At 49.8% G+C, this 23,371-nt stretch overlaps 3 protein-coding genes across 6 annotated transcripts in view; 2 read left to right on the top strand and 1 right to left on the bottom strand.

Annotated features, from left to right (window-relative positions):
- Positions 1-10,144, bottom strand: part of TYW1 (tRNA-yW synthesizing protein 1 homolog) — an 81,317-nt gene extending 71,173 nt beyond the window's left edge. Inside the window, exons 1-7 of one of the 3 annotated variants that reach the window (XM_025142014.3) lie at positions 9,533-10,144; positions 8,473-8,621; positions 7,657-7,797; positions 7,042-7,143; positions 4,291-4,485; positions 3,131-3,412; positions 1,952-2,074 (exon numbers count right to left, since the gene is read on the bottom strand). In XM_025142014.3, coding sequence (XP_024997782.3) covers positions 1,952-2,074; positions 3,131-3,412; positions 4,291-4,485; positions 7,042-7,143; positions 7,657-7,797; positions 8,473-8,621; positions 9,533-9,854 — 1,314 coding nt within the window. In that variant the 5' untranslated portion in view covers positions 9,855-10,144. The remainder of the gene's footprint in view (positions 1-1,951; positions 2,075-3,130; positions 3,413-4,290; positions 4,486-7,041; positions 7,144-7,656; positions 7,798-8,472; positions 8,622-9,532) is intronic. The other 2 variants (XM_046902437.1, XM_015295937.4) reach the window with 2 other exon arrangements.
- A 107-nt stretch (positions 10,145-10,251) lies between these two features.
- Positions 10,252-15,279, top strand: SBDS (SBDS ribosome maturation factor). Its single transcript, NM_001006211.3, has 5 exons — positions 10,252-10,416; positions 11,031-11,160; positions 11,743-11,943; positions 12,180-12,344; positions 12,927-15,279. Exons 1-5 carry the CDS (start codon positions 10,289-10,291, stop codon positions 13,053-13,055), a joined length of 753 nt encoding a protein of 250 aa, NP_001006211.1. The 5' UTR covers positions 10,252-10,288; the 3' UTR covers positions 13,056-15,279.
- Positions 13,880-21,244, top strand: CCDC183 (coiled-coil domain containing 183). 2 transcript variants are annotated; one of them, XM_040650196.2, is made up of 15 exons: positions 13,880-15,660; positions 15,896-16,021; positions 16,421-16,542; positions 16,680-16,745; positions 17,413-17,580; positions 17,654-17,758; positions 17,878-18,000; positions 18,358-18,486; positions 18,588-18,648; positions 18,737-18,837; positions 18,953-19,113; positions 19,470-19,635; positions 19,983-20,108; positions 20,320-20,416; positions 21,053-21,244. In XM_040650196.2, the coding sequence occupies exons 2-15, from the start codon at positions 15,955-15,957 to the stop codon at positions 21,163-21,165; spliced, it is 1,605 nt and encodes a 534-aa protein (XP_040506130.1). In that variant the 5' UTR covers positions 13,880-15,660; positions 15,896-15,954; the 3' UTR covers positions 21,166-21,244. The 2 variants fall into 2 exon arrangements, with proteins under 2 accessions (XP_040506130.1, XP_040506129.1); XM_040650195.2 differs by having other exon boundaries at positions 13,880-15,798.
- Positions 21,245-23,371: the final 2,127 nt, after the last annotated feature.

Raw genomic sequence — 23,371 nt, 5'->3', positions numbered from 1 at the left:
TGGCAAATGCATACATTCCCCAGGAGATTCACCACTGAGACAAAGTCATTCTTTCTCCCAGCTAATGCTACGGATAGCCATCAGGTCAGGCTCCCTCATGAAATATTCACACAGCTGTACCTTGCTGTCACTCTGGAAACAACACACCTGTCCAAGAGGACTGAAGACTTACACTGAAGTCATCGCTGAAGGCTGTTTCTCCATTACCTGCTCAGGTTACAGCAATGTGAAACCAAAAATGTAGATTGCAAGGTAGAGTGCAGGTAGGCAGGTCAGCCAAGCAAAAGAGGGCCAGTTAACGAGAACTGCACCATTCACAGTTTCAAAACAAATCCAGCCTAGCACAGGTCCTAGCATAGTGTAGTGCAGATACAAAGAAAGGTTGATCTGCAGAGACCTGTCACATCAGCTGACAACAATTTGCATTCAAAGCAGCCAGGACACTGCCATGCACAAGAAAAGTGCAATTTCCAATCCTCACCATGGTCCCTCGTAGAGAGACCACTCTAAGAATTAAGAGCCTTCAGAGATATGATGGCAGTGCTCAGCTGTCAGGGCAGAACATCTCCTCTGATAAGACAGCAGATGAGAACACTGCAGCTTACAGCTCCAGGTGAGCACCTGTGCTCAGAGAGAAACTATCTCAGATCAGTGACACCGCTTGGGTCTGAGGCACAGGAACCTGATCTACACATTGGCACTGCTGCTGTGAACACCCTGCAGTCTTACAGTCCTCTCACCAACCAAGCAAGGTAACGAGAAAGCTAAGTAAGTAAGGAGAAAGCAGTCTGCTGTTTGAACCGCACGTCAACCAAAACTGCAGACTTCAGTGAAATCTTCACCTATTTACAAAACTATACAACACGGATTTCACCAGATCAATGCGTGTGAGAAGCTGTAGGTATTTTATCACTGCAGTCATGACTGCAGTGTTGCTGTATTTTTAATCAGTGAGAACTCAAGGCCTAAATTTTCATAGAACTGCAGGTCTCAAATCATCTCATGCCTGCTGCTACAGAAAATACAGTACCTTTTTTGTCACTGACCTCTAGTGGTGAGCACATACAGGAGAAGCACCACCTCACAGCACAATTACTGTGAACGACGTTGACCCTTTCCCCATCAACAAATGAAAAACACTTCATTTTTTTCCTTGCAAACCACAGCAGGTAAGACAATATTCTGCTGTTGAGGGATGGGAGCTCTCACCCAGCAGGGTGACTAACCCCTAGATTAGCAGAGCTACTCCTTAAATCAGACTCGAAGGCAAGCAGTATGTTACCTTCTTCCCACCCTACAGACTAAGGATCAGAGATCTCTGTACTCCCTGGGTAGCTACCTTTCCTCCTAAGCCTTCAGCTTGCTGTGACCCAAGGTTTGCCTTGCTACAGTCCACCTGTGTAACCTTGGCTCAGACTGCCTAGGTTTCAGGAAAGCGATGAGAAATCCATACTGCAGAGCTGTGGTAGGTAAGAAAGGTAAATTACAGGTTTGTTGAGATGAGAATACAGTACCTGACTTTAGGGCAGCAGCAAGCAAGACACAGATGTTGCAGCAGTCTGTTACCACCCTACCTGTACTGCTGGCACTCTACTCCCTTGCCATTACATATCAGCACTACACACACCTGCATTTCAGCCAAGTATAACAGGGTTTGTGTTTAGACACAGATAACAGTGGCAGAGTTGTACATTCAGACATGTGATATTCACCACGGAAGTCATTTCTTTCAGCCTGAGAGCAATGGGTTATGCTGCAGCATTTGCCCAGTGAACAAGTCAAAGCCAGTTAGCAAACAACTAAATGCAACATACCTCCAAGTATGTCCTTTTCTGGGACAGGTTTGCAAACAGTTAATGTTTAACAAGGCTCTGCAGGTTTGAATCCAGCAGGCAATATTTTAATCAATAACAAAGACCTGGCAGCTCTGTAATTGCTGTAGTAACAGTACCTTGGCTTTCTTCATGTGGCTCATGATTTTGCCAAGATCTTCAACATCTACAACAGAATCTGGGCCTCCAGCTTCCTCAGCATCAGCTTCCTCCTCACTGGTGGTTTCAAACAATTCTTCAGTCTGTAAGTGACCAGAGAAAAGAATAGGAACATATCTGCTCTGATAAACAGAAAAACTTCACCCATACTAAGCAGTGAAACCAATTAACACTCAGTGAAGACTACTGAGAAATACACTATAGGCTGCAATAACTTGTATAAGATGAGATGCCCTTATTTCTAGCAGTTCGGTAGTACACAGACCACATGAAACTCCAAATCCATGGTGCTGTATCCCTATCTGACCACATAAGTGATACAGAAGGATCTGATTTCTGCTGGATGCTATGATGATCTCAAAGCCTTAACTCCTTCAGCTTCTCTGAGTACCCCTGCCTGAATGAACAGGGAGGGAGAACTGCTTTCCACAGCACAGAAAAGTTGTGTCCCATTCTGCACAGTGATAAGGTACTGTACAACAGCAGCAACATAACAAGATCTGTTCCTCTTGTTCCTGCAGCAGCCAGCATCCTCAAATCCTATCTGTTCTCACAGAGAATTCTACATTGCCGTAGCAATGACTTCCAACCCACCATAAATGGCTTTCAGGAAGGATTAAGTACCATAGCTGCTCTGTGTCCTGTATGGCAGAGACATGAGATTCCATATTCAAAACCCACAATCAACAAATATACCAGAAGAGATTACAGGCAGATCTATTTGGGAGGCCCCTGTGATGCAAACAAAGTGCCTGAGCTTCACCAGGTTGAAGTGGGAGCAGGTTAACTGCTCACAGAGAACTAAAAGCTTCACCCTGGCCATGAGATAAAGCAAAAACTGACTTCCTTGGAGCATCTGTCACAACACACACCCTCCTCCCACTCAAGCAAAAAGTTCCCTCCTCTTATAGAAGCCAGTCAGTCTAGTCCACACTAATCATTGGTCCCTCTTTTCAGATTACTTTGCCTGCTATCCCCCATCTCATACCCCTCTCTCCCCTCTACTCCACACTAAAGAAGGATCAAGCCTAAGCCCCTCACAGCACCCCTCTGGCCTGTGGGACAGAAGGAAGAAAACGTCAAATAGCACTTCAATAAGCACCACACCAGAAATAAGAACCCATAGATTTTGGCTCTACCTCAGCGTTCTCAAACTCTGGTGCTCCACGTTCAGGATTTGAGCTCTCCTTACTCTGCTTCCCTTGGGATTTGCACTTCCCTTTCTTGCACTTCCCACTGCAGGGCTTCTTTTCCCCCCTGCAGAGGGCCTGGAGACAATTGAGGAACTTGGACTTCCAGGCTTCAAAGTCAGCCTCAATGCTGCCATGCTTGCTCTGGACCACATTGCAGTCCCCCTCAGCACGAGTCATGATACGCCTGGCACTGAGCATCCACAGCCACCTGTCAATATTTCTTCCAACCTGGAATGGGACGGAAATTAGAGAAATTGAACAAAGACCAAGTGAAAACATGCAATTAAGAAAGGAAAGACAATAGAACTAGTAAGCTAAAGGGGCTGCAGGACTGCAAGGCAGGGATTTCTGGACTCCCTGTCACCTGCTGACTCAAATTGTGGACACAAGTCAGTCTGCACACCACCACACATCCTCAGGCTTTCATCTGTAAACATCTCTGCTATCACGGTTATATGACAGGTGAGGTCTGGAAACTAGCTTGTGAGGTACTTATTGACATTCCCCATGGCCTGCAGCTATACAAAGATAACGACCCAGTGGTAAGCCATGCTATTTTGCTCCAAGTTAGAAAAAAAACTAAGTATCAGGCTTAGATACCACCATATTTTACTTCAGGAAATAAAACTAAGATCCACAGAATCCAGAAAAATACATGGAACGTTGAGAAACATGCTCTAAACTGCAAAGTGATAGAGCTCCCAGTACTGTGTCTTCATGAAGGGCTTCTAGAACTTTATGACAGAAAGCTTTCAAAAAGCTGGGAAATGAAGTTAATAAGGATTTATCAAGCGTATTCTCATTAGTAATTACTAAAACCACTCAGATTCACGTCATGAATACTGGAGTCCTCTCTTTCCCACTTAAGAGGGCAGAACACCTGCTTCAAAACTTCACTGCCTGTGGCCTAAACCCAATTCCTACCAAATCTACACAAAGGCTGAAATAGAAGCTAACTTCTCACACCTTCAAATCCATACCAGCCTTCAAAATAATACCAACCTCCCTGACCCTAACCACCCACTAGTGCCACTCAGCCTTATTGCAGTTAGGAAGATTTAGCCATTCAGAGGAGCAGAAAAGAAAGGTAATGGGAATATACTCACCGTGTTGTAATGATCAACATAAACTGAGTTTCCCAAGCCAAACACAGCATATCTCAGGCCCTTCAGATACGTTTTGCCAAAGCGGAAGTCATTTGAAGTCTCTTCCAACCACTTGCAGAACCAGGCTGCGCTCTCGGTTGGCTTCCCATCTGTGTACGTAGCTACCAGGAACACACAGATGTTCTTGCTGGTTGTCTGTTGTATAATAGAGAATAGGATAGGAAAGATCACTGCAGTTTTCGAAGCACTTTACATCCAGACAAGCTCTAACAATACACAGTGAATTGGAAGGAGTCAGAAGACACGGGGTTTTTTGTTAAGTGGATTGCAAAGCCTCCCAGAATCAGCCAAGAAATATTAAGCTGCGTTCCTTAGGGACCTAACAAAAACACGACAGCAAAACTTGACATCCACCTTCCCTACCCAATCAACAGCTTCTTGAACAAACTCTTGCAGTGACAACATCTCCACAGATTCAAGAGGCAACTATCAATATTTACAGACGAAAAAAAATCGATTGAGGATTACTCAGTATAAATATGCCTCCAAGGAATTTTCTCACTTCAGGCTTTGAAGGCTATGGAGGTATCACAGTCCATTCATTCTGGTGTTCAATCTTTCCCCAGGTGTACCCGTCAAAGCTGCAGAACCAGCTCACACAAAATCAGGGTCGGTATCAGGGATGGGGAGGAAGTTAGGAAGGCAAAAGCCCAACTTGAACTCAGACTGCCCACTGAAGTAAAAGAGAATAAGAAATCCTTTTACAAATATATCAATGGTAAGAGAAGAACCAAGGAGAATTTCCATCCTTTACTTGATGCAGCGGGGAATGTGACAACTGAAGATAAGGAGAAGGCTGAAGTTCTCAATGCCTTCTTTACATCTGCCTTTAATAGGCAGATCAGTTATCCTCAGGGCACTTTATGCCCTGATCTGGAAGTCTGGGATGCGATGCAGAATACACCCCGGTGATTCAGGAGGAGACAGTCAGAGTGCTCCTCCTCCATCTGGACTGTCACAAGTCCATGGGATTGGACGGGCTGCACCCTCAGGTGCTGAGGGAGCTGGTGGGGGTGATTGCCGAGCCGCTGTCTGCCTTCTACCAGCACTCCTGGTTATCTGGAGAGGTCCCAGAGGATTGGAGGCTTGCCGATGTGACTCCCGTCTACAAGAAGGGCCGTAAGGAGGATCTGGGGAACTACAGGCCTGTCAGCCTGACCTCAGTACCAGGGAAAGTTATGGAGCAAATCATCTTGGGTGAGATCACACAGCACGTGTGTGACATCCTGGGAATCGGGCCCAGCCAGCACAGGTTGATGAAAGGCAGGTCGTACTCAACCAATCTCATCTCCTTCTGCAACTGGGTGACCAGACTGGTAGACAAGGGAAAGGCTGTTGATGTAGTCTACCTGGACTTCAGCAAAGCCTTTGACAGTCTCTCACAGTATTCTCCTGGATAAACTGGCTGCCCATGGCCTGGACAGGTCTACCCTTCTTTGGTTAAGGAACTGGCTAGAGGGCTGTGCCCAGCAGGTAGTAGTTCATAGAGTTAAGTCCAGCTGGTGACCTGTTACAAGTGGTGCCCCCAGGGGTTGGAACTGGGGCCCACCTTGTTTAATGTCTTTATTGACTACCTATATGAGGGGATTGAGCACACCCTCAGTAAGTTTGCAGATGACACCAAGTTGAAGGTGGTGTGGATCTGCCTGAGTGTAGGGAGGCCCTTCAGAGGGATCTGGATAGGCTGGATAGCTGGGCTGAGGTGAATGGGATGAGGTTCAGCAAGGTCAAGTGCCAGGTCCTGCACTTTGGCCACAATAACCCCATGCAGCGCTATAGGCTTGGGGCTGAGTGGCTGGATGACTGTGAAGAGGAAAGGGAGCTGGGGGTGTTGGCTGATGCTCGGCTGAACATGAGCCAACAGCGTGCTCAGGTGGCCAAGAGGGCCAATGCCATCCTGGCCTGCATTAGAATTATGCTCCCAGCAGGAGCAGGGAGGTGATCATCCCCCTGTATTCAGCACTGGTGAGGCCACATATCAAGTACTGCGTTCAGTTTTGGGTCCCTCGATACAAGAAAGACATTGAGGCCCTATAACGTGTCCAGAGAAGGGCAACAAAACTGGTGAGGGGTCTGGACCACAAATCTCATGAGGACCAGCTGAAGGAGCTGGGATTCTTCAGTCTGGAGAAGAGGAGGCTCAGAGGAGACCTCATTGCACTCTCCAACTTCCTGAAGGGAGGCTGTGATGAGGAGGGGTTTGGCCTTTTCTCCCAGGCAACAAACAGAACCCGAGGAAATGGCCACAAGTTGTACCAGAGGAGATTTAGATTAGACATAAGGAAAAACTTTTTCCCTCAGAGAGTGGTCAGGCACTGGAATGGCTGTCAAGGGAGGTGGTGGAGTCGCCATCCCTGGCAGTGCTCAAGAGGTGTCTGGATGAGGAGCTACAAGATATGGTTTAGTGGCTTGTGGTAGCAATGATAATGGGAGGACAGTTGGACTAGATGATCTTGTAGGTCCTTTCCAACCTTGTGATTCCATGATTCTGTGATTCTATGATCAGCATATTCTACGTGATATTTTACAGTAACTTTCAAGATCAGTGCTGAGGACCAATGAGCTGTGCTCTCCTACATTGAAGAGAAAATAGTCAAACACACAGCTCTGGAGACTTCCAGGACAACAAGAGAAACCACAAGAGAAAAACAGCCTTGACAATCTCCAGAAAAGCTTGTATTAAGTACCTACCTCCTCTGCTAGACAATCATCAGGATCATAATCTCCCATGCTAATGACTTCCACAGGCAAATTAAAGCAAGTAACAGCTTCAGCCAAATCCTTGGCAAATCTCTAAAAAGAGAAAGGTAGAAAGTTATCAGTGACAAACTGAGCTATAGCAAGTGTCAAGGAAACTCTATGTGCCCAGTCGTAAGATTTCTCACGGTACAGACACTTGCCAGTTGGACACTGTACCTGTAATACTTCACATTAAAAAACTGAAATACACTGAAAATTCACAAAGAGGCTAATAGCTAATAATTTTACATACACACAAATTAGCATTTTTTGATTAAGTACCTAGAACAGCACTTCTGTCTACAGGAAATATCTGCCAGCAGATTAAGAGTATATTGCAAGAGCAAATTCTAAGCTCAACAATTAACCTTTCTACTACATGCCCCACTTACAATGAGAACAGTTGTCTTTCTGTTTTTGTCATTCTGAGTCAGCTTTCACATCAGGCACTATTTTCTAATGAGCTTTCCAATACACGTTCAGATTTTCACATAGCTCAGTGTTTTTAAGGCAAGTGACATACTTGAATCTCAACTTCAGGTGTGTGGAAAAAGCAGTAACTTATACCTTTGCTGTGCCAGTCTGAGACCCATAGAAAATCTTCACCCCAGCAACATAGACCTCCTTTGGCTGCAGAGTAGCATATCCATTAACTAGCTTGTCTTCTACTACCTCAGAAGACACTAGATTTCCATTGGAATGTTCATCCTATGGAAAAAAAAAATTGTCTCATTTGAACCCTTTTCAAAACATCATTCAGCCTATTTGCCCAAAAGCATTTAAAATACAAAGCCAGCATCCAGCCTTTCAGCATCAAACAAATGCAATAGTTAAAGTATTACAGCTTCTTACACTCTCATAGGAAAAAAAAAAAAAGCCTAAGTAACTACTTGATTGAACTAGGCCATGCTGCAAACTCATCTCACACTCCAGAGAGACAGTGGGATCTGGCAGAACCCAAGACTTCCTCCCACCTCATGCAACACAGCTTCACTCCAGTGTATAAGGAGGTTTTAACACTCTGAATGAGCTAACCACACTTCCATCCTACAACCTTAGTCCTTCCACTAAGGTCACTGGAAAGACTAACCTGGTACACTGTGCACAAACAGAGCAACTTGCTTTGTGACTGAGCAACTCAGGATCTGTAGCAAAGTGAGAAGTTCTCAGCTGAGATGTGTTCTGCCATCAGGAACAAAAGTGTTGCAGTTATTCACACTCAATTCAATCCAGACAGAGGGTTGCAATTTAGAATAAGCTACATTTGGAATTTGCAAGAACCAAGGTGAGCCCACAGTGAAATACCGTATCTCACTGTAACTACTCCTGTCCACACACAGATTTGGGTTCTTCTCAGCGGAATGTACTTAAGGACTCGCTTACCTTCCTCTTGGCTTTGGTAGTGAAGAACTGAACAGCAATCCAAAGGCTGATCCCAAAAGCAGTAACAGAATAGATGTAAATCCTATGCAGCCATAAGGACACCAGGCAAGCGTAGACAAAGTTCCACGTATCCATTGAGACATCTAAGCCTGGAATAAATCACATATGTAGCAGAAGCAGATTCCTTCAGAATGAAAAAAGAACAAGTACAAGAAAAGCATACTACCCCCAGACTCATGCCATCAGCTATTGTCAGGCTCTGCAGAAAACAGCTCTCAGCTGAAGACAACACTACTATTGAAACATAGACCTCCACCTTCTCAGCAGTGCATATGCAGTTCCATCTACCTACCCAAGCTAACGATTTAGGCTATGGAAATACAGGGTTTTTCTGATCTAGAGCAGGTCCTGATCCAAAGAAAAACAAAAAAGAAAATAACGCTCATGCAGTGCTACTGACTAAAACGTCCCTGTGAAACATCAGCTGGAGTTTACCAGCCTTCAATTCGCACAGAACCAACAAGCGTAGACCTCTGCAGATGGGAAATGACATCCCAAGTGAGGGAATCACCCCAAGAGAGCTTGGTGCAGAACAGAAAGCTTGCACGTGCAAGACACTACACTGCTTTTAACAGGCTTGGTACAGAGTTTCAAAAACAGACTGAAATCTGGATTCAAACTCAAGTGCTTTCCCAGAGTTATACAGTATGGGTGAGGTTTAATTCATAGCCATTGAGACTGTTATGAACTGACTTGAACCATAGAATTGTAGGGGACAAATGGGACCTGTGGAGTTCCCCTAGTTCAATCCCATGCCAGTTCCCTACAGCAGGCTGCACAGAGAAGTGTCCAGATGGATCCTGAATGTCTACAGAAAGGGAGACACCCCCCAACCCCCCCACCTCCGGGCAGCCAACCCCAGGGCTATGGCTCTCTCACACTAAATTCCAACTACATGATCTTGCAGCCAGGAGTGCTGTTTGTGCATTCCCTGCAATTACTTACTGCATAGGGGAAAAAAAAAAAAATCAAGAGCTTGAATAAAGCTCATTTGCAACACCTATTGCCTGAGAAACACAGATCGTGGCATCCTGCTGCTGTCTGCAGCCCTCCCACAACTCCGTTTTTGCAGGCTCAGAGATTGAGTATTTCACAGCAGCTGGAAACTTCACCATCGCTTCCCCCTCACAGCCCTGCATGAGGACCCCAGCCGGGGCACCTCCTGCTCCTAAACACTGCAGCTCAGCCCCACATTTCCCCACTGAAGTTGTACCCCAATAACTGCCCTGCTGTGCAACTCTGCCATTCCCGTTCTTCTCCCCCCAGAACACACACCCATTAATCAACTGAGGAAACCCTATGCCTATACGTACGTCCCCCATCTACGCCCCCACCCAGACTAAGGGCCAGGCCCTCCATCCACCCCTAAATACCCCACTGAGAGGTGGGCCCTCTGCCCCCCAGCCCCCCACTGAGGGCCCCCTACACCTACACACACAAATCACCTTTCCGCCAGTTACCTCAAGCATACCCCTCTGAAGGAGCCCAGCCCATAACGTATTACCCCACTACCTCCACAGTCCCCAGCTAATTACCCCAACCTCCAACCCCGCGCTCCCACCGCCCGCCATAGCGCCACCTCCATCCCCTTCCGGCCCCGCCACGCTCTCCCGTTTCCCCCCGGACGGCTTTTTCCGGTGCGCGGGTGGGCGGGGACTTCTGAGAGAGCGACCAATGCGGAGATTGCAGTGACCGGAAGTCCCGCCCCCCAGGTGCCGTGAGTGACGCGGGGGTGCAGCCCGGCTGAGCTGCCGCCATGTCCATCTTCACCCCCACCAACCAGATCCGCCTCACCAATGTGGCCGTGGTGCGGGCCCGGCGCGCCGGAAAGCGTTTCGAGATCGCCTGTTACCGCAACAAAGTCATGGGCTGGCGTAGCGGAGCGTGAGTGCCCTGGAGGCCTGGCTGTGAGGGGGGGTGGCCTCGCGTGGGGCCTGGCTGCGAGAGAGGGAACCCGCGGTGGGAACGCTGTGGATGGGGAGGCCTCCGTGGGGCCCTCTTTGAAGGGGGAAGACCGGCTTTGTGGGGGGGAAGCCTTCGTGCAGCCCAGTTTGAAAGGGGAGGCCCCCGGTGAGAGGCATGAGTTGAGGGAAAGGGAGAGCCCCTGGTGAAGTCTGGTTGTGAGGTAGAGGGGAGTCTCCGGTGGGTTCGAGTTTAAGGGAGGAAGTGGCCTCCATGGGATTGACCGTGATGAAGGGAGGCCTCCGTGGGGCCGTCTGAAAGGGAGAGGTCCCCGGTGAGACTCAGCTGTGAGAGGAGAAGGTCCCCAGTTTGCAGAGGGAAGGTGCCTGCGGGACCCAGCTGTGGAGCTGAAGAAGCCCAGGGAGTGCCTCAGCTTCTGCAGGCTGCCTCCACCCAGCTGCTCCCGTGGAGTGACATGGCCTTGGCAGCAGTGCCCCAGTGCTGCTGACTCAGCCCTTGGCAATAGGGTTCATTCCTCCCCACCCCAAGTTTGGTGTCACCCCACAGCCCTTTCTAACTTTGCTGTACTTCACTAGGGAGAAGGATATTGACGAGGTCCTGCAGACCCACACAGTGTTTGTCAATGTTTCCAAAGGCCAGGTGGCAAAGAAGGAAGACCTCGTCCGGGCATTTGGAACAGATGACCAAACAGAAATCTGTAAAGTGGTAGGTTCTGCATGCTTTGCAATATGTTTTATTAAAAAGGTTTGTAAAAGCTTGGAACTGTACACGGCATACAGACCTGGTGGGTTGGTTTGTTAATGGAAGGTTTTCATAGAATGAAGTGTTGATGTATGCAGAAGAACGATTTATCTGTTCAAAAATGGGCAGAAAGCAAAGGTAGCTCTTTGGTGTAGTATTAAATTTATACATCTCGTTGATGAGAGTTCTGATTATTCTGGATAGCGTACTGCTTTTATGCACTGATCTCTGCAGGCATAGATGGACTGCAGGGGTACTCAGAGGGCTGGAGCACTGCTCCTATGAAGACAGGCTGAGGCAGTTGGGCTTGTTCAGCCTGGAGAGGATAAGGCTCCAGGGAGACCTTGTAGCAGCCAGGTAGTGCTGCTGCTGTGGGTTTTTCCCTAACATCTTTCCATTGTTTTTGTTGGTATGGTTATTCTTTTTCTACACTTCATGTCTAACCAAAACTTTCCAGCAGGTGTTAAATTTAACGTGTTAGGCTTTTCACTTTTTAGTCACATATTTGGCATTTATCAACCTCTTTATTTTTAATTAACTCTACAGATTCTATCAAAAGGGGAGCTGCAGGTATCAGACAAAGAACGACAGACACAGCTGGAGCAGATGTTTAGGGACATTGCAACTATTGTGGCTGACAAATGTGTGAATCCTGAGACAAAGAGGCCGTACACTGTAATCCTTATAGAAAGAGCCATGAAGGATATTCACTACTCTGTCAAACCAAACAAGAGCACTAAGCAACAGGTTAGTATTCTCTAAAAATCAGCTTGCATTCAGAGGTGTTGCCTTCAAGTGAAATTTTGCTATGGATGTTGTCACAGGAATAAAAGAGCCCCATGGTCAAAAGCTGTCAGAAGGTTTTGTCAGCTGGCTGGTAGCTGAATGATGACTGCAAGCAACTTCTGACGCTGATGTAAATGAGAAGTTTTGATCTTTGTGGCATTTAAATGCTCTTTATTCTTTTCTGAATCTCTTTGTAGGCACTGGAAGTGATCAGACAGTTAAAGGAGACCATGCAAATTGAACGTGCTCACATGAGGTTACGATTTATTCTTCCAGTAAAGGAGGGGAAAAAACTGAAAGAGAAGCTCAAGCCACTGATTAAAGTTATTGAGAATGAAGACTTTCATGATCAGTTAGAAATTGTAAGTGATAAAGCAGATCTTGGCTTTCAATATGTAATTTGACTACACCTGTGCAGTGTACTAAAAGAAAAAATAATGTCGGGAAGTTGTTTAGATAAACTGCAAGGGTACCAGAGATGTACCATAAAGATTGGAAGTAGTCTGGCACAGAGATGGCTGGTTCAGGTTGAGAGAGACACCCTGTAGTTTCTCTTAGCAGTCATTGTCCTATCGCACTGATGACTTTCTCTGCATATATGGAATTTTCCTATTAATTATTTGGTGGTTCTGGCCTGTATTTTGGCAATAGATTTTTAAAAGCAGTTTGTGGTGCAGCAAATTTGGTATTGGTAAAAAAAATATTTAAGAACAGTTAAGAATTTAGAAACCTGACTGTCAAAGTGTCCAGTCCAGAATCCTGACTGTGCTGGAACTGCAAAGCTTTTGTAGAGATTACTTGATAAAAATTGCTTATCAACTCTTCAAAGTCTTTCTTAGTAACTGAACAATAACGGTTTTAAAATGAAAATTAAATGTTAGGCCTTGAAAAGTTGATGAAAACCAAATATTATTGCTTGACCGATGATCTGTGGAATATTTCAGGTGTGCCTTATTGACCCGGGCTGCTTCAGAGAGATTGATGAGCTGATCCGGTCTGAGACCAAAGGGAAAGGAACGCTGGAAGTGCTCAGTCTGAAAGATGTGGAGGAAGGAGATGAAAAGCTTGAATAACAAAAACCCTTCTGGAGCACTGCGACTACTTCAACAATGTTTAACTGACACTAGCCACTCTTTTCTGTTTGGCCTTCTTGTTTTTCTCCAACCTCTTGCTGCCAAATACCTTCTGACACACTAACCCGTTGGGATTTTTCCATGCAGTGTGTTTTTTAATCATTTTTCACTTGCTTGGTTTGCAGGTGATTTGCCTGTAGGAACATTTTGTGTCAGAGTTGCACTAGTGAGAATTGAGTTAAGACTTGATGGGGAATTTAGCTTTGGTGAATGTTAGGGGTTGCTGATGGAGAGTGTTTGACTGATACGGTGCCAATCACTTTTGCTTTGAGTTGTCAGTGCTGAGTGGAAGACTGTATGGGCCACTGAGGGGTGGGTGCTGTACGTGAGGAGAGAGACCTTTGGGAAAGAGAGATACATTTTCACTTTCAGACAAGTGCAAAGTGTGCATCGCATCTGCTGATCTCTTGGCAGCATGAAAACTGATGTAGACATCCGTAATTGGCTGCTTAATAATTACAGTAGTTTAAAGGACCATTCTTGTATATTTCCTTCACTGGGTATAACAGTACTTGCTAACTTAGAAAAAATGTTCACCAAATAATTTATTCATAAAATATATTTAGCTACATTGGTAAAAAAAAAAATTAATAATAATTATCATCTATTTATGTATTACAGATACAGAAAGAAATAACTATTTTTGTTATAGCATAGGAGCTATCCCTGGCTGCAGTGGTGCATTTGGAGGCTGACGGCGTAGGCTGCATTTCTGAGCTGTTGTCATTCATGGGATGAAATGAAGCGGATCTCTCCCAGACAGTGGCCTCTGGCCATTGTGCTAGACGGGCTTTTGTTGGGCCCTCATTCCCTCGTGGTAGCTGTCCTTTATCCTGTGGCTTTTTATGCTTCTTTCTAGCACAGCATTTCCAGCCAGCTCCCGAGGCACAGCATTCTGTATAGTTTTGTTAAGGCTTGTTTCAGCTGTGCGAAACGAATGCTTTCAAGTTTAACTCGGGGATCTCAAACAAGAGGGGAAAAGAGGACAGAAGCTGGAAAGATACTAAAAATACAAGAAAAATACAGGCCCGGTACATACCCCTGGGTGCCTGAAGGCTAAGCCAGAAGGAGTTTAAGGGGAGCCTTTGGTATTCATGTGCCTGTTTCCATGCTGATAATACACAGCGAATCAGGATTTGCAAGCTGGCCAACCACTAGGTCTCTGCTTCACATGAATATGTTATGTTCATTCCTTGGTGCGTAATTTTAGAGTAAATCACCTTTTATATGACAATTAAACGGAGCTCTGGTTTGTATTCTTCACATGGCCTTTTCCTTTGTACCACTAACAGATGTGAGTTTTCTAGGGTTGACGTGGGAAGATCCAAAGTCAACCAGAGAAAGATTTGAAATGTTAGATGCAGAGGAACCTAGGTCCTTAGTCAGGGACTTCCTCTTTGAAGTTGCAGCCTGTTGACAAGAGCTTGTGCAAGGTTGGATTCAATTTCTTTAGCCATGTTTTGGGAGGACTTGCCACTGTGGAGCCTGAGTTTTGCTGAAGGGTTGTGAAATGGAGAATCTTGAACTACTTAATCAATTTTAAAATGCTTTCCTGTTGCCCCTGAGATAATCTGCTGTCCTGTTTAAATGCTGCCTAGGAAAGTTTGGGGGTGTAATCAGTGCATTTGCGAGGTGGACAAAGTTTAAACATGGATATCTGTACATGTGTGGATAGGCAGGCAAGTTTCCTCATATGTACAAGCCCTTAACTGCTTGTCTTTCAAATGGCCATCTCCTCATGCATTATTGATGAAAAGGATGGTAATGCTGGTATTTAACCTGTCACTGGCACTTAGAATTAAGATGTAATCCATAAATCTGCAAAGGAGACGCTGAGCAAGAACCTCACAACATTGTGTTGGTTTATTTGGTTTCACAACTCTGTAATTTCTTTGGTTTTTATGCACTTAGAGCCCAATAGGATGGCTGCAGGTTAAGGACCTTGAGTCACAGAAACATAATCTAAACTGATTCATGAGCTTGGTGCTAGGAAGTCAGTTTCCATGTAGTCTTTTTCTACAAATGAAGTGTTAAGGATTTTCTCTGGTAGAGGGAGCTTGATTTTATTTATAAACATGCTTGCATTTCTTGTCATGTTTGTATTTCAGCAAGAACGGATGGTAAGCATCAAAATAAATCTCAGCATTGGCAGCTGTTCTTTTCATTTTCGACTTTTGTCCGTTTCAAGAAGGCGTGTAATGGTTTCAGGGCTAATGAACAGAGATTTCCAAAGGTACTTCCATAGGTAATAACAGTCGCCTCTGAAGTAGGCAGACAGCTTTGAGGTGAGACAACAAATTGTCACATAGACATTGAGTTTCACAGGAGTGGGTGATGGGAACTGAGTCAAAGGGGGGAAAAGAAGAATGCAGTGAACAATTGGATAATAACTCGTCTTTCCTGATCTGATGGTCCCGAGCCATCCTCTCTACTGTGCTGAGATGCTCCTGGAGTAACGCACCCCTTTCTTTTGGGTGTGCCGTTTCCTGGGCACGCCTGGTGGGACTGGGCAGGTTGGAACTGCCGTAGCCATGGTGATTGGATGGTGAGCAGGGTCTCAGTCTGCATCCTTGCTTTTCAGAGCTCAGTAATTGCTTAGAGGTCGCTCTGTGCCCTGCAGAAGCAGAGGGGAAGGGGCTGTGGGTGCTGCGCTTGAGCTGTTGGGGCAGCAGGCAACCAGGAGGTGCGAGAAGGCTGGCGCAGGGTGTGCAGTGCCTGGAGGAGCCATGGTGCTGGTTCTGTTTGAGGTCACAGACGGACAGTGGCACTGTCTCCAACAGACAGGGGCTGCGGTAACTGTCACACACACTCTGAATCTGGAGGCAGGACTGCTGGCACCATGCAGGGCCGCAGGGCAGACATGAACCAGCAGATCCAGGAGCTGCGCAACATCATCGCCTTGCAAGGTGCTGCTCTTACAGCGTTGCAGGGACAGCCCACGCAAAGCTGAATCCATGGGGACCCTTTGGGGCGCAGAGATGTGTGCACTGGTTGAGGGGTAGTGACCGTGGTGGGTTTGGACGTTGGTCTCCAGCGAAATGGGTGACAGTCCCACAGGGGACAGTCTGCAGTGGCTGCCTGTTCCCATGAGTGCCGTGACCCCCTGGAGAAAGGGGCCATCAGGTTGGGGCTCAGTGGGGCCCAGCCACAAGGGAGGCAGCATTTAGCCCAATGTCCCACGTCTCTGCCTGGCCACTGTCCTTTTCCCACTTCCCAAGCCTCTGGGGCAGAGGAGGGGACTCACGTTCAACGCAGGGCAGCAGCAGTGGGTGGTATGGCACTAACAGCTCCTTAACATCCTCCAGAGCAAGGGAAAAAGTTTTCCAGGCAGTTGTGTGAGGAAAAGCTAAGCCAGAACAGAAATCTGCTTTCCCAGCTGCATGGGATATTGAGGGAGGACATCCACGCGCTGGACGTTGCCCAGAAGGTACCTGCCATTCCCAACAGATGTGCCTCTGCTCCTCTGCTGGGTCCCTCCAGAAGCAAACACCAGCCCCATAGAGCAGCAGTAGGGGGTGACAGTGCCCAGACAGACACTGATCTCTGCCCCTCTCCTGCCTGCAGCATGACCAGCGCATCATCTCTGAGTTTTGCAGAGCGCAGAAGTACTTGTGTGGCAAAACTGTGCAGGTAACAGGAAGGGTCTGGCTGGCAGCAGCTGGGAATGGGTGCTCACAGGAGTCCTTGGGCCAGCAGCCCCCAGGGCTGGTGCTGTGAGACCTAGGGTGTGCACGGGTCCCATCCCATGGGAAATGCTCTTTCTGTCGTGGGAGCCATCAGTACAGATATCTTCCAGCTCTTTGAGCAACTCCCCAGCAGAGCTATGGCTGTCCTGCCTGCATTGTCTGCTGGGTTCCTGCAGGCCGCAGCTGCACCCTGGAGAGCAGCGTGCTCTCTCTGCCTGTCCCAAGGTCACAGCCCGGCTAGATGCCCATGGACATGCAGGCAGTGCCGGGGCGGTCCCAGAGGATCTGCTTTGCCCAGGGGCCTCTTGCAAGGACAGAGCAGTGCCACCACATGCTGCCAGCATCCATATCTGGGTCATGATCGATTTATTTATTTTAATTGATCCTCACTCAGTCCTGGGTCTGCATTCTGCATCCCGCAGAGTCCTGGCCCTGGAAAGCCATCAGCACCCACCTCTGCCTTGCTCTGCTTCCCGGGGCAAAGCTCTCCCACGCTCAGCTCTGCCTGGGACTGGCCATGTCCCAGTGTCCCATTGTCCCCAAGCCTCTGGCTCTGCCCTGGAATGAGGTTCAGGCAGGTCCAGCCCGCGAGCTCCTGCGTGTCCACCCAGGGGGCCCGAGAGAAGCTCCGAAGCAGCATCTTTGACCGGGTGAACACCTGCAATGCACTGCTGCACGAGGTGAGGCAGCGGAGCCAGGCCCGGGATGTGCTGCAGTGGCGGCTGCAGCAGCTGCTGGACATCAGGATCGATGACAAGCAGCACCAGGAGCAAGTGCAGGTACACAGACACTTCCCAGTGCCAGCACTGCCCAGGCTCAGCACGCCGGGTCACCCCATGTCCCACCCCACAGATGATTCGCCAACTGGAGAACAACATTGAGAAGATGCACATGAAAATCCACGCCGGGCAGAAGGTGACGGCGCTGTACCTGGCACTGCAGGATGTCCTTAAGAGGGTGAGGTCTCCACCGTGCGATGGGGGCTGCTCAGTGGCTGGGATCTGACTGAGCACATCCCACTGAGGTTTGTTTGACCCATGGCTCAGTGGGTGACACACAGTGGCTCTGTGCTGCAGGAGCTGGACTATCTGCTTTTGCATCTGGAGCTCCTGCATATCATGGCCGGGGCATACCACGGGGAGGTGCAGGACAGGGAGCTGATGGCTTCGGATGCTGTCAGAGCCAGCGACATCACCAAGGTGAGAACAGCCCCAGGTCACCTTGGGGCCCTCTCCAATGCTCCAAAGCCCACTGTAGCTTAGCACAAGTGGCCCCGTTTGCCCAGGCTAGCACATCTTCCTGCAATAAACTGCAGAAATCTATTTCAGCAAAAAGCTGGGATTGCCCATGGCATTCAGATGCCTTCATAGCTCCTCTGCATCTGGCTGTCAGCTGCCCTGGTCTGGGGACAGCCCTACGTGCCCTCTGTCCTCCCTGCTTTCCTACACGGCTCCTTTACACAGCAGTCTGCTTTGGCCATCCCAGAAGTCCAGCAGTCCCACAAATGTTCTTCCCAGTTTTGACTTCTTTCTTGTCTCCGGCTCTGGGTGCTCCAGAAGGACCTGGCCATGCTGGAAGCCCAGTTCTTGGCGGAGGAGGAGCTCAGACACCGCACCCTGTCTGCCCAGAAGGTGCAAACCGACTGGCTGTGGCTCAAGGAGGCGAGCAAAAAGCACTCGAGAGCGGTGAGTGGGTGGCAGCTGGGATAGGGCAGCAGCTCAGGACCACCCTCCCCTCCCACCTCCGGGTGCAAGCAGCGCAGTGGTGACAATGGATGTCCTTGCAGCAAGCCAGGTATGACCTGGCTGTGGACTTCCCCTCCCTGCTGATGCAGGACTCGGCGCTGGGTGAGTGCTTGGCAGGGCACGTGGTTAGGGCTGGGGTTTGAGGAGGAGGGGGAGGGTTCTGTCCCGCATTGCCTTTCGTCCCACCCAGGCTCCCAGGTGCAAGCCACCAGGTCGCAGATCGAGCACGAGTCCTTTGTGACGGCGGAGGTGGAGAAGGCCAAGGCTGCAGTGCAGTGCTCCCGCGTCTGGGTAAGGGAAGGTCCCACCCTGGGCAAAACCCTTCTGCCAGCAGCCGAGCCCTCTGCTCGTGGTCTCATCCGAGGTTCTGTCCACGTGGCTGAGCCCCTGCGCCGTCCCTTGGCAGGACATCACCAGCAGGCTGCTGGCACAGCAGAAGTCCACGGCAGAGCTGGAGCAGCACATCAGGGCCTGCAAGGAGAAGCGGCGGGCACTGAAGGACACGCTGCAGGAACTGGAGCTGAAGCATGCAGAGCTGAAGTTCCACCAGCCCCCGAGTGCTATCAGGTGCTGCCATGCCCTCAGGACAAAGCTAGATGCAGATGCTCTGGGCCAGCAGTGACGCATTCTGTCACCTGGGCATGGGGATGTCCGTGTGCTGATAGGTCCTCCTGCACCAGGAGCTTTGTTCAGGGGGGTGCTCCTCCCAGCAGAGCACTCAGAGCTGGGACAGCAGGAACAGGAGGCAAGGAGGGATGGGTGAGGTCCTGCAGAGCCCTGGTGGCAGCAGGTCCTGGGATGTGGCACCACTGGGCCTGAGCCCACTCTGCTCCGTAGTGTTGTGTCCAGCTGGGCAGCCTGTGCAGCACATTGGGGTATCTCTGCATGTGGACACCCAGAGGGATGTGTGTGGGTCTGGGCAGCTGCAGGAAGCTGGAGGCAGAGCTGCGGGTGCGCCTGCAGCAGGAGGAGGCCCGGCTGGAGCAGGCACGAGCCCAGTATGTGAGCAACCAGGAGCTGCTGCTGCAGTTTGAGAATGGCATCGACAACCTCGTCATCCGTCTGCATGGCATCAACGTGCCTGAGCAGGTATGGGGTGTGCAGAGGAGCTGGGGACACAGTGCCACCAGCTGCTCCTGCCTGTCCCCACCGTGTGTCCTCTCCCCAGTGCGTGACCCGTGGCAAGAATCATTTCATAGAACCACAGGATGGCTTGGGTTGGAAAGGATCTCAAAGGTCATCCAGTTCCAACCCTCCTGCCATGGGCCGGGTGTCCCACCAGCTCAGGCTGCCCAGTGCCCCATCCAGCCTGGCCTTATGCACCTCCAGGGATGGGTGTTCAATGCTGCAGTGCATCACTGTGGCATTTGGTGTTGACGCAATCACCCAAAGCAACTCATTGTCCCCATCGTGGCTGCCTTTCTCTCTCCCCACAGGATGTCTCCGTTGAGTTCAAAGGGGTGGATGAGAAGCTGCAGTACTGCAGGCAGAAGCTGCAGCACCTGGCCCAGCGCGTGGCCTCCCTGCCTGCTCACACCTACAGCCCCGACGAGGACAACGAGGTGCTTGGATGCTCTGTCCTTGCTCTGGTCTTTGGACGTCCATCCCAAGGTGTCCTTCCTGCTGGAAGAATGGTGGTGGCCCTGGGGGAAAGGGCAGGGTAGTGCTGGACACTGTGGAGTGTCCTCTTCCCCAGAGGGTCACCAAGGTGGGACACTCCTGAGGTTCTAACACCCACCTCCCCTTCAGCAATTAACCCTAAGTCTTCCACAGACTTTTGTGAAGGTCAGGAATTTAATGGAGAAAACGACTGCAAGAGAGCCGTGGAACCTGAAGATTCCCTTGGAGGACATAGGATCTGGGGTGCAAGGTAGGTGAGCACAGCAGGGATGTGTCCCACAGCCACTGCCCCAGCCCTGGGCACTTCTCAGTGTCCTATGCTGCCCTCCTCTGTCCCTTCAGACCCCAACCCATGAGCTATGTGTGTCTGCAAGGCTTTGAGGGGAGGTTTTGGGGCTAGAGAAGAGCAAAGGCAGCTGGTGAGTGGGTGGGTGAGTGCTGAACCTTATTAGGAAGCATGGAGAGCTGCTCTGTGGCAGGGGTGGGAGGGTTGTGTGTCTTCATCAGCCAAATAAGGGACTTCAACATCACCTGGATGGGAAGACCAACCAGTGCTTGGCTCTGTGTGGCCTCACCTCCAGTGGGACGCTCTTGGAGGAGCTGAGTTTTCAGCTGCTTTACCACCTTTTTATGACCAGGGTGGGGCCTGTGGCCACCACCTCATGGCTCCAGAGCTCCATGTGAAGCCCCAGCAGTGTCAGGGAGGAACCGCTGTGGTGGCAGCGGCAGCGCCAGGGGATGCTGAGGATGGAAAACCCAGCGGGCAGCATCTGTGCTGGAGATGCCACCGACCCTCTGAGATTGGTGGCTCTCCCTGGGGACGCAGGCATGGCAGAGGTGACCCCACAGCCCCCCTAAGCCCACTGCTCCCCGCTTTCTCCCTCAGCTCCCTCTGATTTTGTTGAAGAAGACCACGACCTGGTTCTCACCCGGGAAGACATCAAGAAGCAGGGGCTGCACCTGATCGAAAGCAAGATAAGAAGCAGCAAGAGGAAGTAGCGATTGCTGCCCCAGAGCTTTTGATGCCTCTCCTTTTCCCAGCAGGTTTAATAGAGCAGAGCTTTCTCATTCCTTCCAAGTCTGTGGTAAAGCTGGAAAGGGAGAGCTGGGAGGCAGTTCTGGCACACTGCTGTCACCCACCTGGGGACAGGCTGCGGTGGGAGCAGCTTTCCCAGGCAGAGCAAAGCCATGGGTGGGCTGGCTGGCTTTTTTCCCCCTGGATCTTGGGGTGCCAACATCTCTCCTGGGCTCATGGCTCTCCAAAAAGGCTCTGCAGAGAGCTAAGGGTGCTGAGTGGGGCAAGGGCACACAACCTACTCCTGCTGTCCAAGGGCTCTGAGGGAGCTATGGGGAAATGTATGGCTGGTGAGGGAGGGGAGCTTAGGATGGGTGTCCCAATGTCTCTGCAGAGGGGAGAAGGGGCAGAGCCAAAAATCGGATGAAGGCCCCAGTGCAGAGCTGTCCAACCTCTTCTTGGACCTCTCGTGCCTCCTTCCTCCTCCGCTGCCTGTACATGCATCATTCAGCTCCCACTGCCACCCAGAGCACTCAGAGCAAAGTTCAGGCAGCAGCTGAGGGCCTGGAGGTGACATCTTCCCCACTGAGAGCAGGGCAGCACTGTATGGGTCGAAGGCACCTGGCTCCACCAGGAGGCATTTCGTGCTCTGCAAGCAAAGACACACATTGAATAATGCTGCAAATAGATGGTGCTGTTTCCCCAAATACAGTCAACAGCCTCTGGCAGTGACCTGTAGTCCCTGCTGGAGACGCAGCAGTGTTTACCCCATCCCTGTCCTCGGGGGGACATCATCACTGTCACGTCCACTTGGTCTGTGGACTTCATGCTGATGTCATTTGTCACCTCATCATGGCTGTGTTTGCCAAGTGTGCTGAGGGACTGGTGTGTCACACCAGATGTTCTCCACGGGTTTTGTGAGGCTGTGGGTATGGAGAACATATGGCGAAAAACGCAGCTTAGTTTGGAAACTGGAATCAAATCACTCATCTGGACTGGGGGTTTCCATCAGCTGTGAGAGGTCCCAGAGAAAAGGGTTTGAGCAGAAGAACAGAGGAATCTCAAAGCACTTCTTCAACTTATGGTTTGTGGCCCATCTGCCAACATCAGAGTAATTCTGGAGCGCTCCACCCACCTTTTTAAGAAGGAGAAGAGCAATCACACGCAGCAGCGTTGTGGTTTTGGGTCTACTGAAACCATCCCTTTAGGAGAGGAAGATCCAAATGTGGCCTCATCACGAGTGCCACGGCATCCCAAATCCTTTACGCGTCTGAAAAGCCATCCTGCAACCCAGCGCCTGGAGTTGTAATCCTCTGGTGCCAAGGCGATGGTACAAGAAGGAGTGGGAAGGAACCAGAGGCAGTGGTTTGGTTCCTGGATCAAAAATCTGGATGCCCCCATGGCACAGAGGTGATGGGAGAGGAGGACCTCACAGGGTTGGTCCGGGGGGGGGATTGGGTTGCAGAGCATTCACTTGGCTTCTGGAAAGGGAGAGCTGGTGCTGGATGGAGCTTCAGCAGACATAGGGATAGCACAGCACAGGGAAGGAACAGAGATTTCCTCTCCCTCCCCAGACACATTTCCTCCCACCGTGAGTGTTGCCAAAGGGTTGAAGGGAGCTCCAGCGCAACCGCCTGCAGACGGTGCCGGTGCTGGCGAGGGACCTAAAATAGGACATCATGAAGGCACATCAGAGACTTTCGCTGCACTAAAATATCTCTGCCCTGGAAACGCTTGTGGGAAGGCTGGCTTTGGGTGGGTGTGGGTTTTTTTTTTTTAAGGATGTGATCAAAATCACATGAAACGAAGCAGAGCTGAGGGAAGGAAGACGGGCTGGAGCTGGTGTCAGAGCTTGAGCACTGGGGTTTTCCTGCTGAGGATGCGAGCACAGAGATGGGTGAGGGGCACCAGGCCAAGTCAGCTGCTCTGAGGTCACAGCAAGCAGCTTGGCCAGCTGTCCTGGGCAGGGAACAGCAGGCAGAGCCACCGCAGCGCGCTCCAGGAGGCAAATTCATGCAGCCAGAGACACTCCAGCACTTCTCCATTCCCATGTTGGCGTTACGATGATTGATATCGATGAAGGTGACTTCAGGCTCTCTGAGTAGCGGTGGGACAGCCTCTTTTTGCAGTAGGGTGATAGTGGGGTCAGGGTGCCCACAGCAGCTCCTGCCCCTTCAGGGACCGTGCCCA

This window comes from Gallus gallus, chromosome 19 (genome assembly GCF_016699485.2).
Source record: "Gallus gallus isolate bGalGal1 chromosome 19, bGalGal1.mat.broiler.GRCg7b, whole genome shotgun sequence".
In the NCBI taxonomy this organism is placed as follows: Eukaryota; Metazoa; Chordata; class Aves; order Galliformes; family Phasianidae; genus Gallus; species Gallus gallus.
The sequence above is the reverse complement of the archived record's forward strand: the minus strand, read 5'-3'. Positions and strand labels throughout refer to the sequence as shown.

Excerpts from the sequence above, each read along its gene's own strand:
- SBDS (NM_001006211.3), top strand. The coding sequence starts at position 10,289 with ATGTCCATCTTCACCCCCACCAACCAGATCCGCCTCACCAATGTGGCC. Across the intron at positions 11,944-12,179 it reads ACAAGAGCACTAAGCAACAG|GCACTGGAAGTGATCAGACA; the intron begins GTTAGTATTCTC and ends ATCTCTTTGTAG. Across the intron at positions 12,345-12,926 it reads TTCATGATCAGTTAGAAATT|GTGTGCCTTATTGACCCGGG; the intron begins GTAAGTGATAAA and ends GGAATATTTCAG.
- CCDC183 (XM_040650196.2), top strand. The coding sequence starts at position 15,955 with ATGCAGGGCCGCAGGGCAGACATGAACCAGCAGATCCAGGAGCTGCGC. Across the intron at positions 19,636-19,982 it reads GCATCAACGTGCCTGAGCAG|GATGTCTCCGTTGAGTTCAA; the intron begins GTATGGGGTGTG and ends CTCTCCCCACAG. Across the intron at positions 20,417-21,052 it reads CATAGGATCTGGGGTGCAAG|CTCCCTCTGATTTTGTTGAA; the intron begins GTAGGTGAGCAC and ends TTTCTCCCTCAG.